The sequence below is a fragment of the Cryptomeria japonica genome, chromosome 6, assembly GCF_030272615.1.
Source record: "Cryptomeria japonica chromosome 6, Sugi_1.0, whole genome shotgun sequence".
Classification (NCBI taxonomy): Eukaryota; Viridiplantae; Streptophyta; class Pinopsida; order Cupressales; family Cupressaceae; genus Cryptomeria; species Cryptomeria japonica.
This window is the reverse complement of record NC_081410.1, coordinates 523,291,873-523,306,756: the sequence shown is the minus strand read 5'-3', so window position 1 is coordinate 523,306,756 and position 14,884 is coordinate 523,291,873. Positions and strand designations below refer to the sequence as shown.

Sequence of the window (14,884 nt, the reverse complement as noted above, 5' to 3'; positions counted from 1 at the left end):
TGCACATGGTTTCCAAAACCAACTCATGTGCTCAAAAGGTAAGTGGTGTAAAAAATAACAAGTTGCCATTTCTACGACATGTTGCACATAGCAACTTTCCAAAGTGCTAACTCATGACTCACCCATAATGGTCATCTTGCCATATGCACTACACATACAATGTAGAAACTTCCAAATCCATTTTAGGTACATTCCTTACCCCACACAAGTTGTCAAAAGTGAACTCCACCATAAATACTAGTTGCCAAAAAAATAACTCTCCACAACTCTTCCATCGAACTAGTAATCGTCACAATAATAAAAAGAAACTATCATAGTCCCAACATAGCAACCTATGACACTAGTCCCCTAAATTTTAGGACTTCTAAAGTGGGTGCAAAAAATAATTAAATAAGCAACATGTTAGGACTGATACACCTTAATCCCAATATAATTGATCTTGCACACAAAAGTGTTTGAGGTCACTATTATTTGCTAATCGTAGGAGCTTCAAGATGACTTGCTTTGGGATGGAGATTTTTCTTGAGATCAACAATTCCCAACATGAGGTTGATGTGTGCGAAGAAAAAAAGAGGGGGGTGTAGTAAGGATGATGCCCTACTCACCATTGGGCATAGGAATAACCTAAGTGTGATTCTTGCCCTATTAGAGGTTTACCAATATTTGGGTTTCAAGCTACACAAAAATGCTAGCAACCCATGAAGAACAAGGCACTAAAGTGCAATTAGTCCTGTAAAAAATAAATAAATATAAGGTAGAATAGAGGCTAAAGGTGGTCATTGACCCCAAAGAAAGACTTGTAATAGTAGATTGAGGGAGGTTAAAGCAAAGCAATGTGTGGTAGCTCACCACTTCTAAAACCATAGTGTCATTGGAAAGCCATTGCTCTCTTGATAATATTAGTAGATGAAAAACAATATTATATTTTGTAGGTTCTAGGAGTGTGCTATGGTTTGCCTCATGAACAAGATGAAAATTTTGAAGAAATATTGTTTAAACACTTACTTCATAGAATGATAAATAAACAATTAAAAAAACTTTTAAACTCAAAGATTTCCACTATATCTATTTTAATAAATTGAAGATTAATATTATCAGATTTCCACAATCCATATTAATAACTCAATTGCTTTTAAAAAAGATTGTTAATAAATTGAAGATTGTTCTACCCTACAAATCCCTTTCTACATGTCCATTATATTTTATAATAGAATTGCTAATTTTAATTTCCTCCATATTTTTTTTTAATGGGTTTCCTCCATGATGACGAACCCTTTTACCATTTCTCATATATGCTTGCGTAGAACTCTTATAAAATCTATTTGGGTGGGCTAGCAATTGCATCTTTAAACCCTGAGACAACATTAAAAATTAAGAGTAAAAGGCTATTTTTATCAAGGTCATAGTCAAAGGATGTTTAGGTTTGGATAATTCTGCAAGCTTTATTAATGGGGAGAGGCCGGTGATCGAAGGAGGCCCCACAAGCCTGTTGGGCTGAATGCATGCTCTGAGTGGTTATCAAGCTTTCCTCACTCCCATCGACCAAGAAGCCATGACAAGGGATATAAAAAACTAGAGGAGAAGAAGAAAGCAGAAGCAAACACAGTAGCTGACCTACAATATTTAAAACGTTGGAAAAGGATTGAGACTAAGATCACATGACTTTTTCCATCCATACGTTAGGAAGCAAAATTAAAGAAGAGATTGAAAAAAAATACAAACGTTTGGTAGGTAGACAGGAATAGGGGAAATAATACCCAGTCCCACAACTACATTGATAAACTCAGTTTCAACAAAGGGTTAGATTTGGAGAAGATTCTAGAGGGCCAAAATCTGAACATGAGAGAGTGGAAGTGACAGAAAGGAAAAATCATAACATTGCCTTCCTGAGATTGGGTAATTTCCTTTATTTCTTGTAGTGGGTCACTGTTCCGTCATTGAAAAGTTGATTGGGTTTCTTTGGATTTTTGCACATCTAGGGGACCTGAGTTTTCCCTTTATTGCTGAATGCTATGTTTGACGTTGTGAAGCTTCACTTTCAACCACCCATTTGCTTAAAAGCTTGCATTTTCAAATGCCCATTTGGATTTTATCTCCACTCTGTAAGTTGGGTTGAGTGCCCAATACCTGTCACGTAGCTAGGTGACAGGAAGACCTGCAGGGAGGGATATAAAGACCAGGGTAGGAGCTGCTTTGCTCTTGTATAGCCTTTTTTTTCTTAGAAGATTTTTGCCCCCCCTTTTTTTTTTCTCTTGGGTTGGCAATGCAGACATTGTATATTTTCAGCAGGCCTGCCAGGCCATGGGCTTGTGTTGTTTCTCTATGATTGACTGCAGAAGAAGAGATCTAAACTTGTTTATGAGTGGGAGAAGCAAAACAGACAGTGGGTTTGTGATTAGGAGCAGAGGCAGGTGGGGAAAATGTGGCTGAGGCCCAGACCTTGCTGAAAGAACGCTTTTTTTCAAGTTAGTTTATAAAATTTCAAGGTTTCTCCTGTGGAAAAGACTCGATATTGTGGCCACAGAAAGGCTGAAAATAGGTAGAGAAAGTTGAATTTCTTGTGAAGCAGAAACCTTGAAGGAGTTAGTGTGGATCTGGAAGAGGACACACAAAAAGGAACTATGCAGCAAGAACAGAGAAGAAAGGTAAGACTGATGCGGAATTGGCTGGGATTCTTGATATAATTATTCTGTGTTGCATGAAAATTATGTTTTTTCGTTATTTGCCAGTTACGGTCAGCTATATGTGTGCCCTAGGATGTCGCCTACATGATAATAATTTGTAATGATCAGTTATGGGTAAGCTCAATGTAATGGTTAGCTATAATTTGTCTACACCAGTTCTCTTCTCCTTTTCACATCTTTAACAGCCTGGTCCAGCATATCCCAGTTATATCTGGTAAGCTTGAGTTGCTTTTGGTCTGGAGTCATCGCGTTTCTTCGCGTTCAGTTGAAGTGATTTCATCATCGCATTCTAAACTGCAATTTAGCAATCGCCAATTGCTAAAATGAAAACACTACGTCTCTTCAGTTACCTAACATGTTTCCGTTCAGTTGGATCTAGGCAGACAATAAGAAGATAAAGTTTGACAGTGGCATTGCCCTTGTTTGGCAAACAAAACTCTACCGTTGTTCAATTGAAGCCTTTGGATATCGGTCTTGACTAGACCTTTCTAGGTTTTCGGTGATTTTAATGTTTTCAAAATGAATTTCCTGTGTATGGTTTTTTCGTTTTACCAAAAGTTTTAAGCCTTTCCATGTAGGATAAAATTCCCTGCTATGCCTATAATGAGAATATTTGTACATTTAACCAGGATGGTCAAGACTCCAATCAGTAAACTCCAACTTCTATTACTGTTTTCCAAGGTTAACATGCCTGTTGGTTTACTGCGAGCACACTGCTGTGTCACTGTATGTACTATATTCCTCTTTAGCTTAGACACCAGCGAACTAGTTATACAGCCAGTCATTGGATCCTGGATTTATCGAAATCGAACACCTTTGTCATACCGCCATTGAATTTTGTTTTTATTGAAAATCAACTTCTCTGTTACATTCATCAAGCTGCATTAACACAGAAAGCAATTTATTATGGGTCACACCTGTGGATTTTTAAACCTGGTTTATAACTGTGATAAGGTCTTATCTTATATCCAGATGACAGACCAACAGAGAACTCCAACATCAGTTATCTGTAAATGAATCACAGATCAATCCCCAACTGCCTCTTCCTGTACTAAGTAAGATCTGAGCATTAGGAGTGTCAGTAAGGCGTACAGATATTTTTTCTCAGCTCATGGACGTCCTTTATATGTTGTTAATGATATTCTATTCTAATGTTCCTCATCAATGTCTGATTCTTTTCCTTATCATTTTATCAATAATATCAGGTAATTCTTTATTTTCTACTGAAGGAAACAACAAATTTTATGATATCACATTTTGTATATCTATGTTTATCCATGTTTGGATGATGGCAGTAAATGTACATCCAAGTTGTTTTATGGCGTTCACATCTTTATCATCATAACAAACCATATGTTTCCTATGTTCAATTCAATTTTCTGGTAAAAAGTGTTTGGAAGCCGATTATGAACAACCAGTAGAGCAGATGAAGGATTTTAGCTTGCACAGTTCAATACTAAAATGCTTCTTATAACTATTAAAACATTGTTGCAAGCTAGTTAGTTGTACAGCCATTGCTTATATTTGCTTTGAAATTTATACTTACAAGTTTTAATTATACCCACTGATGGTGTAATTTCCTGCACTGCATTAAATCCAACACTGCCTCTATCTTATTCTTGGTTTGATCTGTTGACAAGACTGATATAAAAAGTTCAGACCTACACTGGTACCGCAGTTCATTTCTCTACATTGCCTCTTAATTATTTTCATGCCATAAATACTAGCATCTTATGTAAATATTTTATAGTTACCGAGTACAGAAAGCCATGGTTGAATGAGAGAGTGAGGAGAAGTTTGGTACTTTGGGACATCATTCAACATTTGGTTTGGTTTAGAAGAAAACAATTAACAGTATATTTTAAGCTATATTTAACATGAAAATATGCAAAATATAGATTTGTGGATTATATTTGTGAAGATAATGATAATTTTAGAATCTAAGTTAAATGTGATTTGTGTGAATACAGAACCCTACTGAGGCGGAATTTTTCACTGAATATGGTGAAGCTAGTCGCTACAAGATCCAGGAGGTTATAGGTAAAGGGAGCTATGGTGTTGTTTGCTCTGCAATTGATACTCATACTGGAGAAAAAGTTGCAATCAAGAAGATAAATGACATTTTTGAACATATATCTGATGCAACTCGGATCTTACGTGAAATTAAGCTTTTGAGACTTCTGCGTCATCCTGATATTGTTGAAATCAAGCATATTATGTTGCCACCATCAAGGCGAGATTTCAAAGATATATATGTTGTTTTTGAACTTATGGAGTCAGATCTACACCAGGTTATAAAGGCAAATGATGACCTGACCCCAGAACATTATCAATTTTTTTTGTACCAGCTTCTTCGAGCTTTAAAATACATACATACAGGTAAAACTTATTTCTAGTGCGGCTATTGCCAAATTATTTCAGTTAAAGGTTGAAGCACTGCAAAAACAATGTGTACGTGCAGACTGTGTTCACTAGATCATAGATGTAAAGGATTTTTATGCTAATTGTGAGTGTATAGCCACTCTTTTGCTCTGGAAACTATATTTCTTAATGAAATTTATTGTATGTACAAATGTGTGAATAATGCTCCGTTAAATGAATTTCAGTTGTGAGAAAAATTTGTATGTTTTTTCCACTTTATACATCTGTATGATGTAAACGAGCTTACAATTTAAGGGCTTCAAATAAGTTAAACAAACCCCTGGAAACTGTAGTTCTGAATGCAATTTATTGTATGTACGATTGTGTGATTACTGCTTTTGTACTCTTTAATAGTTAAATGAATTTCAGTTATGAGAAAAATTTGTATGTCTTTTCCACTTTATACATCTGTATGATTTAAATGAGCTTATAGTTTAAGGGCTACAAATAGGCTAAACAAAGCTTGTTTCCTTAGTTTTTAATACTCTTTATTTAACTGATTTTCCTGTTTAACTAAAAAAGGAATAAGAAAAGGAATTGGGGAGGACAGCCAACTCACTGTATGACTGAGCTACCCTTTGTTTTGTTAAGAAACTAACTATAATGCGAACAGATAACTGTGGATGCTAATGAGTCTGTCAGAATGGGCATTCTGAAAACTGCTTGACGGAGTTTAACCTACCAACCCCTAGAATAGAATCAATTAATTTCATTCATTGACCCGTGAAATCTTTCCTAACAAAGCATTGTAAAGAAAATTCTTGGAATTATTACAACAGTCTACAGATAATGGTACCATGTTAAGGATTATCAAAGTTTTAATCTCCACTTTTATCCCGTTGTTTGTGTTTATGAAGTATTGATAATGCCTGCAGGTCACACTTATGTTTGACTCACTTGTACTAACAAAACACTTGAGATAGTATACTGGAAATGGCTTCTTGTGTGCCTAGGCATCCTTAATTCAAGATATATATTTCTGTTGTAGTACTACTTGCAATTTCCTGTTCAATGATCAGTATAGCTCTGATGAATATTTATATTGTTTGTCAATTTGATTTGAACATATGCCTTAGATCATGTTCTGAAGTGTCGGTTTATTGGTTCTGTAGCAAATGTTTACCATCGGGATTTGAAACCGAAGAATGTTTTGGCTAATGCTGATTGCAAGCTAAAAATATGTGACTTTGGCTTGGCAAGGGTTGCCTTCAATGACATGCCTACTACAATCTTCTGGACGGTATAGTAAAAAATAACTTGTATTCTAGACTTCACTGTAGTGTGAGCATTTTTGGATCTTGTTCACATTTGTTTTAATTAGCATAATAGTGCAGTCCCAGTTTCTTTTTAACTTTGTTTCTCAATGAGATGTAATTTTTTTTTCACAGGATTATGTTGCTACACGATGGTATAGGGCTCCAGAGCTATGTGGATCTTTTTTCTCGAAGGTATTTGCTACTTTGTCTGCACATATTCCTCAATTAATATTTTCACAGTAAAGCTATTAGAAAATCTTCATTGCAAATAAATGTTATTTGGTGTACAAGAGATTTTACATGTAATAATTTACGCTCACTTGATACTATCTAGTTGCCTCCTCGGAAGTTTTTCAATCCCCATGTCTGGTAATTGGCATTATACAGAACTTTTTTGTGGCATGGATCCGTATTACTTATTTGACATGTCTTGATATATATAGTCTATATGATCTGATGGAATACTACATCCCATGAAGAATGTCCAAAGACACTTATTGCAAAATGTAAACATATAGGTCATATCTCTGATAGTGTTTGCTGTTGGGCATATGAAAGGCTGTATAATCTGATATGAGAAATAAATGTGAGAGATCCTAGGCATGTCTTTTTAGTTGCAATGTGTAAAATTAGATAATGAATTTTGATGTCAATTTCAATTTTAGTTGGTCTGTGAATGTGTGACACAACACGATTCCAAGTTTATTGCGTAAATCTTAGTGATTCATTAAAGCAAGTATTGGAAGGGTTAAAATCTACACCATGAATGTACTATTCTGAACACTGGGTTGAAATGAATCATAAATGCATGGGTGCTCTAGTTAGGATGTGATAATTGTTGAAATATGAATGCCCCTACTTGATGCAGGGATATCTGTGGCACACATCCTCTCACATTTGACAGGTGATGAGGAGGTAATATCAACGTGGTTTATTGGCACTGAAGTATTATAGGAAATAGGTGTTGCATGCATTCTGATGTAAGAGATCATATATAGTCTTTCTTGATACCAGTTAGAGGAGAGCTTATATATGAATTATGAATGTGATTTATGTTTGCTCAGTATGACTCTTCTGGAGAAGGCTGCATAAATGGTTCCAAAACTAGGTATTGGCCAGCACAGTTCCAGTTTCTATTTTCAGATAAGTTTGTTTTGTGCATTTAACTTTTGAATCACAGCATGAATTTCTTATTTGAAAGCTTAAGCATATTTTTGTCTTTGAATGGTCTGTTCATTGTGAGGGAATGCTATAGATTTGAAGAGCTGTCATGATTCAATCTAATATCAAGAAGCTGTGCATCGTCTATGTGCTATGGTGCACCATACTGTTAACTTTCCTCGCTGTCATAATTATCTTTGCCTCATTTTGTTTGTTTTCTTATTGATTACCCATTTTTCTTTCGTTTTAGCTTGGAATCTTGTTGGATGCAAGAACAAACGTCAAATGTAAGTATCTTCCTGGTGTCTAGAAGACTAGAAGTTTTTTTAACTTTTGCTGTATGGTATCTATCCATACAACCATACAAACTAAAGTTGCAGTGGTTTCATCTCCTCTTCCTATCTTTCCTTTTGCATGCAAAGCACATTCATGTAGCTTACCATAAACTTGAAAATACTTTTTGTACATGAGGTTTTGCCAGCAAAGTTATCATTTTCAGTTATCTGGTACACCCTGTAGCAGGTGTACCTGTACTGTCTGTACCCCGGTCTCTGTAAATCCTGGGCATGGTTCCAAGTTTTGGGTCTAGCCCAGGTGTGTTTCTAACATAAAAAATTAAGAAAATTAAAGAACAGAAACAAAAAAGTTAAAACTAAAAACCTAAACTTACTCTAAAACTAGCTACCTAACCAGTCATTAATTATTCATGTCTATTGAATATCCGTGAACCATTTTGATTTATCTTTAACATATGATATTGACTTATCAGTTATCAGTTGTGTTCTGGCTGTAATTTTGCAAATTTTGTGCAAATTATGGCTGTTTTTGATATTTAATATTGTGTTTGTGTGAGTGGACATGTGTGCATGTACCCAGCCTTAACAAACCTGGGTTAAATTTTTTTTGCAAACTGCTGAACAATTTAGATTATTCTTTAGTTTGTTAATGGCCAAATAGTTTAGGTGTTAGACCATAGGCAACGTTTTAGGAAGGTTCGCCTTTCAATAATGTTCTTCTGAAGTGATCAAAGTTAAATATCCCTGCTGTTTCTGTTCTTTTCATTTTCTATGTGGGAAGTTGAATTTCGTGTGCTTGATCAGTAGTTTGGTTGCTGTGTTCATTTTATCTCTTTGACGATTACTTGTATAACTGGCATGCTTCTATGCTCTTTTCCAACTTGTAAAAACAAGATGATACTAGATAATTAAATGTATGGCTACATGACAGTTCAAGTGACTGAGAAACTATTCATGGCCCTAGATGCAATGAATGTGAAAGGTATTGAATCTTCCTCTTTTAACTTACATCCTTTACCAGTCTATTCTGTGCCCTTGTATTAAAGTTCATTTCCATGTCCCTTGGATCTGATTGTCTTGTAGTCTTGTAGTCTCTTCATATGCTTTTTTATTATTGGAGAGCAAAGATAGAAGAAGTGTTCTTGGCCTGTATCAAATGCCTGGACCTTTTATGATAATATAGTATTAGTGTGCCAGTGGGCTCCATATGATTTTTTATTATTGTATGTGTGTTTTTCCAGTTTACAGTTTGTGTATAAATCCACACTGAGTTAATGTGCCTCTTTTCTTTTTCTCTTCTCACCTAAAATGGCCAAAATATCTACTCCATTACAAGTAATGCATCTTGTTACAGGCCAAACTCGAAACTTTCTTCATAGTATTTTTGATTTAAAACAGGTCAGAAAGAGTGTTGCTATATAAGAGTTGCAGTCTGGCAAAGACATGGGAATATTTTGTAGGGTGAAACAGCTCCTAGGTGATATAACTGATGTGTATTGAAATGGATGAAATATTGTGCAAAACAACATTTTTTAAAATTCAATTCATCGTTTTTGCCTGTTATTAACATAAATGCTTATCAACTTTACACGATTGTTGACTTATTGTGTTGTTTCAATTTGAATTTCATAATAGTTCAGGTAAACTTGCATTTATTCATGATAGAGACCAAATCAACTTATGGTATGTTTTTTTTGTGACAGGATTTTCATTTTCTCTGAATTTTTCTTTTTGATTGCTGTGCAGTATACCCCTGCCATTGATATCTGGAGCATTGGTTGTATCTTTGCTGAAGTTTTGACCGGGAAACCTTTGTTCCCTGGTAAAAATGTAGTCCATCAGTTAGATTTGATGACCGACCTGTTTGGAACCCCTTCAATGGAAGCCATCTCGAGGGTGAACATTCTTTCTTTAGATAATTTTTTTAATGAAACAAACAGTTTAATTTTTGTGAAACAATGATCACAGTTACAAACTAGTTGTGGAAATACAATTTTATTTGTGGGCACTTTTATATAAGTTTTTCTGGTTAACCATTCCAAGCAAGTGAGAATTTTGAGTGATCTATGCAGGTTCGCAATGATAAGGCTAGAAGATACCTGAGTAGCATGCGCAAAAAGCAACCTATACCTTTCTCACAGAAATTTCCAAATGCAGACCCTCTAGCACTCAAACTTTTGGAAAAATTGTTAGCTTTTGACCCAAAGGATCGTCCAACAGCAGAAGAGGTAGTGGCTCAATTAAATACTAGCTTTTCTATAATATATTTCTGACTTATGTTGTTTATGTATGCATATAAACTTTTCTAATTGGTGATAATTACTGGTCTGAACTACAATATACCAGGCTTTGGCTGATCCTTATTTTAAAGGGCTAGCAAAAGTGGAGCGTGAACCTTCTGCTCAACCAATAAGTAAGATGGAGTTCGAGTTTGAGAGGCGCAGGGTAACAAAAGAAGATGTGCGAGAACTTATTTTCCGGGAAATTCTTGAGTATCATCCACAGATGCTGAAAGAGTACCTGAATGGAACAGATAGGACTAATTTTATGTACCCTAGGTATTTTTCAAACATGACACCTTTTGAGTTTTGAGTGATGTTTTTATTGTTGTCAGAGCATATGGAATATTTGAGATTCATGGATGAAATAGATAGTTCTATCATTTTAACTACTCTTTGTTGGTACTGCAGTGCTGTTGATCAATTCAAGAGACAGTTTGCTCACCTTGAAGAACATTATGGAAAAGGTGAACCTGTGGTTCCTTTAGATAGACAGCATGCATCTCTACCAAGGTAGATTCCTCATCATTTTTTAGCACTTGTAGCTTGACAAAATTGAACTCTAGACTTGTCCGGGCAATTTCTGTCTAAGATGAATAAAAATTAAAAAAACACAATGTGCAGATCATCCATTGTCTTCTCAAGTACCACACCTCCCTTGCCAGAGAAAACAGGTTCTTCTAGGGAACGGCCTATAGAAGCTTGTGATGAAGCTTCTAGGTATATTAGGGAAACAGAGAAGCAGCACCAAGGTTCTGGAAATGCACCAAAGCCTCCATTGCAACCATCTCAGAGGATCTTGCAAGGTAAGAGCTTTTCCTTTGTCATTAATAGTGAGTTTGGAATTTCATGCCTATTTAATACAAATTTGTTTTCCATTTTCTTCTTTAGTTATTACTGTCCTCTGTGGTAGTATCATTGCTTATACACAGTGTCTACTATGCAAGCGTTTTTGGTGTGTTTCATTTCAAAGTTAATCCTTCCATTTATGAATGGCAGGGGGTTCTGCAAAGCCAGGGAAAGTTATTGGGCCTGTATTACCCTATGAAAATGGTAATATTAAAGAGGCATATGATTCTAGAAGGCTGATCAGAAATGCAGTTCTTCCCACTTCTCAGTATGCTGCTCCTATTTACTCATATCCGAGAAGAACCTCAACAACAAAAGTTGAGCGAAACGAACAAGATAATATCAGTGATTCAACTCTAATGCAACCCAAGGCCCAATATGTTGGAATGACCGCAACAAGGAAAGTAGCTGCAGTTCAGAGTGGTTCATCTCGTTTATACTAAGTGAAGTTTGGTTCCTACTATCACAAATTGTAACTCATTATGCAGTATTGACAGACTTCATTCTTTGTGATTGGTGGGCTTTTAAAACTGAAGCATCTGAAGAACATAACAAATGCAGCATGTGAAGCAGATGTTCATGTACAGTGTCACCTTTTGGTGATTACTGAAAATGGTTCACTTTCAAGCCCTTAAAGCCCTCAAAGGGATGGCAAATTTATTGATTTATTCCCTTTGTGCCGTGGTAACAGAGGAACTCATGAAACCGGCAATTTAATGGAACCTGTAAATGATTTGACTGTATTCTCTAAATAAAAATTCTTCAATTGTTCATGAACACACGTTGAGTTATGCAGGCAAAGCAGATATTGCTCAGATATGCATGATTTCTCTTGGTAAATAGTATTAGGAATGGGTTGTCATGCTAATAACTAGTGATTTGAGTCATGGGTGCAATTTTAAGATGGGCTGGCAAAGCAGATATTGCTCAGATATGGATGATTTCTCTTGGTAAATAGTAGTGGGAATAGGCTGTCATTCTAATAACTAGTGATTTGAGTCATGGGTATAATTTTAAGATATGCTCGATATGAGAAAAATTGCATGTTGCATCCTAATAGACCATATAATTTTCTTCCTTACGCTATTCCATTTGGACATCCTGTATACTACTCTGTTCACCAGATATCTGTAATAAAATAAAACCTGGGATATTCTTTAAGAAGGGAGGTTGATTGGGTTTACACTTAATTAAATCACCGCGTATTTCTTCACATTATACTGCATAAAAATGTGCCTATTGGCCGCAGTCACCTGACATACAAATACAGTCTGACCATACAGTATCGTTTCATTCCTGGTGAAAATATACGTTGTTTTTGTGAAGCACATTAAGTTGGCAAACTTTATATAAAGCTGAATGTATTTTGCATAAAAATCTAGTTTGATTATATATGTATTCTGCAATTTATTAGTTCATTACAAGACATCAAAACGAGAGCATATTTGCATGGAAGAACTTCGTTTCATCGTTTGTGAAAGAAGACCTATCAGATTAACCAAGATTCATTACTTATGAAAGTTTTGGCATAAAAAAATGTGATGCCTCTAAATTGCTAATGTGCATGAATCATAAATGAAGCCTTTTTGAGTACTGGTTTGGAGGAGTAAAATTTGATTTATTGGTTTCCTTCGTCTAACCCGCTTCAAAATCTCTTTCTTTCTTCCCCAAATGAATTATCAACCATGTTAGTCTTTTTGTGATCGGAATATTTGAAATTTCGGATTCACTCTCATTTTCAGATATTGTTGGTGTTAGAATGTGTTTATCATCTTTTATCCAAGAAGCAGAAAGTTATAAATTATGCAACTCATATTGGCTCACAATGAGAAGAGGTGCTTACACTCTCATATGTGCTTTAGTGCCAGTGTAGTGATTTATGTTCGAGTCGAACAATCTTTCTAATGCCACTTTGGCCTATATTTTATGTTTGAAACAAGTTCCAATCATGTTGCCTATTTAAAGTCAACATGTTGAATGGACAAACGATATAATATGGGAGCAATCTTCTGAATTTGTTGAACTTTAGCGATCAAAATTTGGTGCTTGGGTACAATAAATATTAAACATATGAGGACGTTCTAACCACTGTAAAGTAGACATTCAATATTTTTTGAAGACATTATTACAAGAGATTTAGGATGCATGTGCATCTATACATCTATTATCAAAGCAGATGCCCGGTGGTTGGAGGATGATTATGTTTGTAATAACATATGGAGATGAAAAACATGAAAGATCATGAATGTCACTGACACTGAAGTAAAATTCTCCATTAGATGGCCTACATGTCAAAATTAGTCAAACCAGAGATATTATATTACTTCTGCAAGAGGACAACAGAAATTTCAGATCGTAAAGAATGTATTGAAGCTGTGAATTCAGACTGTCTGAACTATCGTGCTGCAATACCTCTACTACTATCTTGAACTTTCATCTCCGAAGTGGCCGACATGATCATCAAGATACCCTAGATGAAAAGTAGTCAAATTATTACTTCCTAAGGGATGCAATAGCTCCCTCTTCAGGGCTCCACTCCACCACTTCCATATAAGTCGTTTCACATGAAAACAACAAAGTTCTAACGATGATATGATAAAATGTACAATGTACCCATAAATTAATCATGTCACTCAAAGCTATGTTTATTCCCACTTCCATATAAGTCGTTTCACATGAAAACAACAAAGTTCTAAGGATGATATGATAGAATATGTATAATGTGATCATAAATCAATCATATCACTCAAAGCAATGTTTATCCTTGCATGAAATGGAACAAGATCTTTTTGGATTTTACAAGTCTCTGAACGCTTAGTTTTATAAGATGCATATGTGTAATATTGACAATAAGATAAATTAAAGCTGGATTACACACAACATATGTGTGGGTCAAGATGCTCTAATATCAACATATGTGTGGGTCAAGATGCTCTAATATCCAACATATGCAGAAATAGATTGAACCCTCAAGGTTAGACAACAGCATACATAACTCTTTATGGATGAAGTCACTCTTTGCTATATCTCTAAGAGATTCAAAACAATACTGTACTCTTCACATCCGTTATAATGATATTCACCCCCTTATATAGGCCTCATGATAACATAATGAAGGGATACACCACTAAACTCATGTAGGCTTACTTATTATATAATATAGTTAATTGCACAAATTGTCATATGACCCAATAAGAGGTGTGCATCACATGTTGACATTTCCATCAACCTACATATAATATCATATCCTTAGTTAGGCACAACATTTCATCCCTCCTTGATATGCATTGTCCCTATACCATGATAAGTTGAATGAAAAGTCATTGTAAGTCATTGTAACTATGATGCCATGCCTATAATCTATCTTCATGTAGTACTTATTACAATTTGGATACGTTTTATTTTAAGTGTGATATTGCAACTGTTTAATAAGATTATTGTTTAATTAATCAATAATGACATGTACACCTTGATTTGAGCTACACAAGTGCCACCATTACGTCATCAATCCTTGATTAATGGTAGCTAGATGCCACCTCTACTTAGTCAAGATCACCTTTATCTTAGATTGAGTGAATTGATCTATTGATTGATAGTTCAACTCTTGACCATTGTTAAGCATGAAAGGCATTTCAAAAGCAGTGTTTAAAATATTTGGCCATGACAACCATATAGTTAAATCAAATTACTTAATCCATAACTATACCAAATTAATTGATCCATTGATTGGTAGTTAAATTCATGACCACTAGACATGTTATCTCCTTGAGGCATGCATATGGGTGGCCTATTTATATATATTTCATCCATTCATTTGATAGTTGATTTAGTTGATTTGACTTGATTATTAATTTCTTCTATTTTGGAATAGCTTGCGTTCTTTGCATATTGCATAATTTGTTTTTGTTGGCAATTTGGAGGAATTGATTATGTGTTGC

At 35.1% G+C, this 14,884-nt stretch overlaps 1 protein-coding gene across 1 annotated transcript; it reads left to right on the top strand.

Annotated features, from left to right (window-relative positions):
* Positions 1 to 1,398: 1,398 nt before the first annotated feature.
* LOC131067963 (mitogen-activated protein kinase 15) lies at positions 1,399 to 11,725 on the top strand. The gene is made up of 10 exons (XM_058003138.2): positions 1,399 to 2,645; positions 4,655 to 5,063; positions 6,218 to 6,345; positions 6,494 to 6,553; positions 9,565 to 9,714; positions 9,891 to 10,046; positions 10,165 to 10,376; positions 10,509 to 10,610; positions 10,722 to 10,903; positions 11,097 to 11,725. The coding sequence occupies exons 1-10, from the start codon at positions 2,622 to 2,624 to the stop codon at positions 11,387 to 11,389; spliced, it is 1,716 nt and encodes a 571-aa protein (XP_057859121.1). The 5' UTR covers positions 1,399 to 2,621; the 3' UTR covers positions 11,390 to 11,725.
* Positions 11,726 to 14,884: the final 3,159 nt, after the last annotated feature.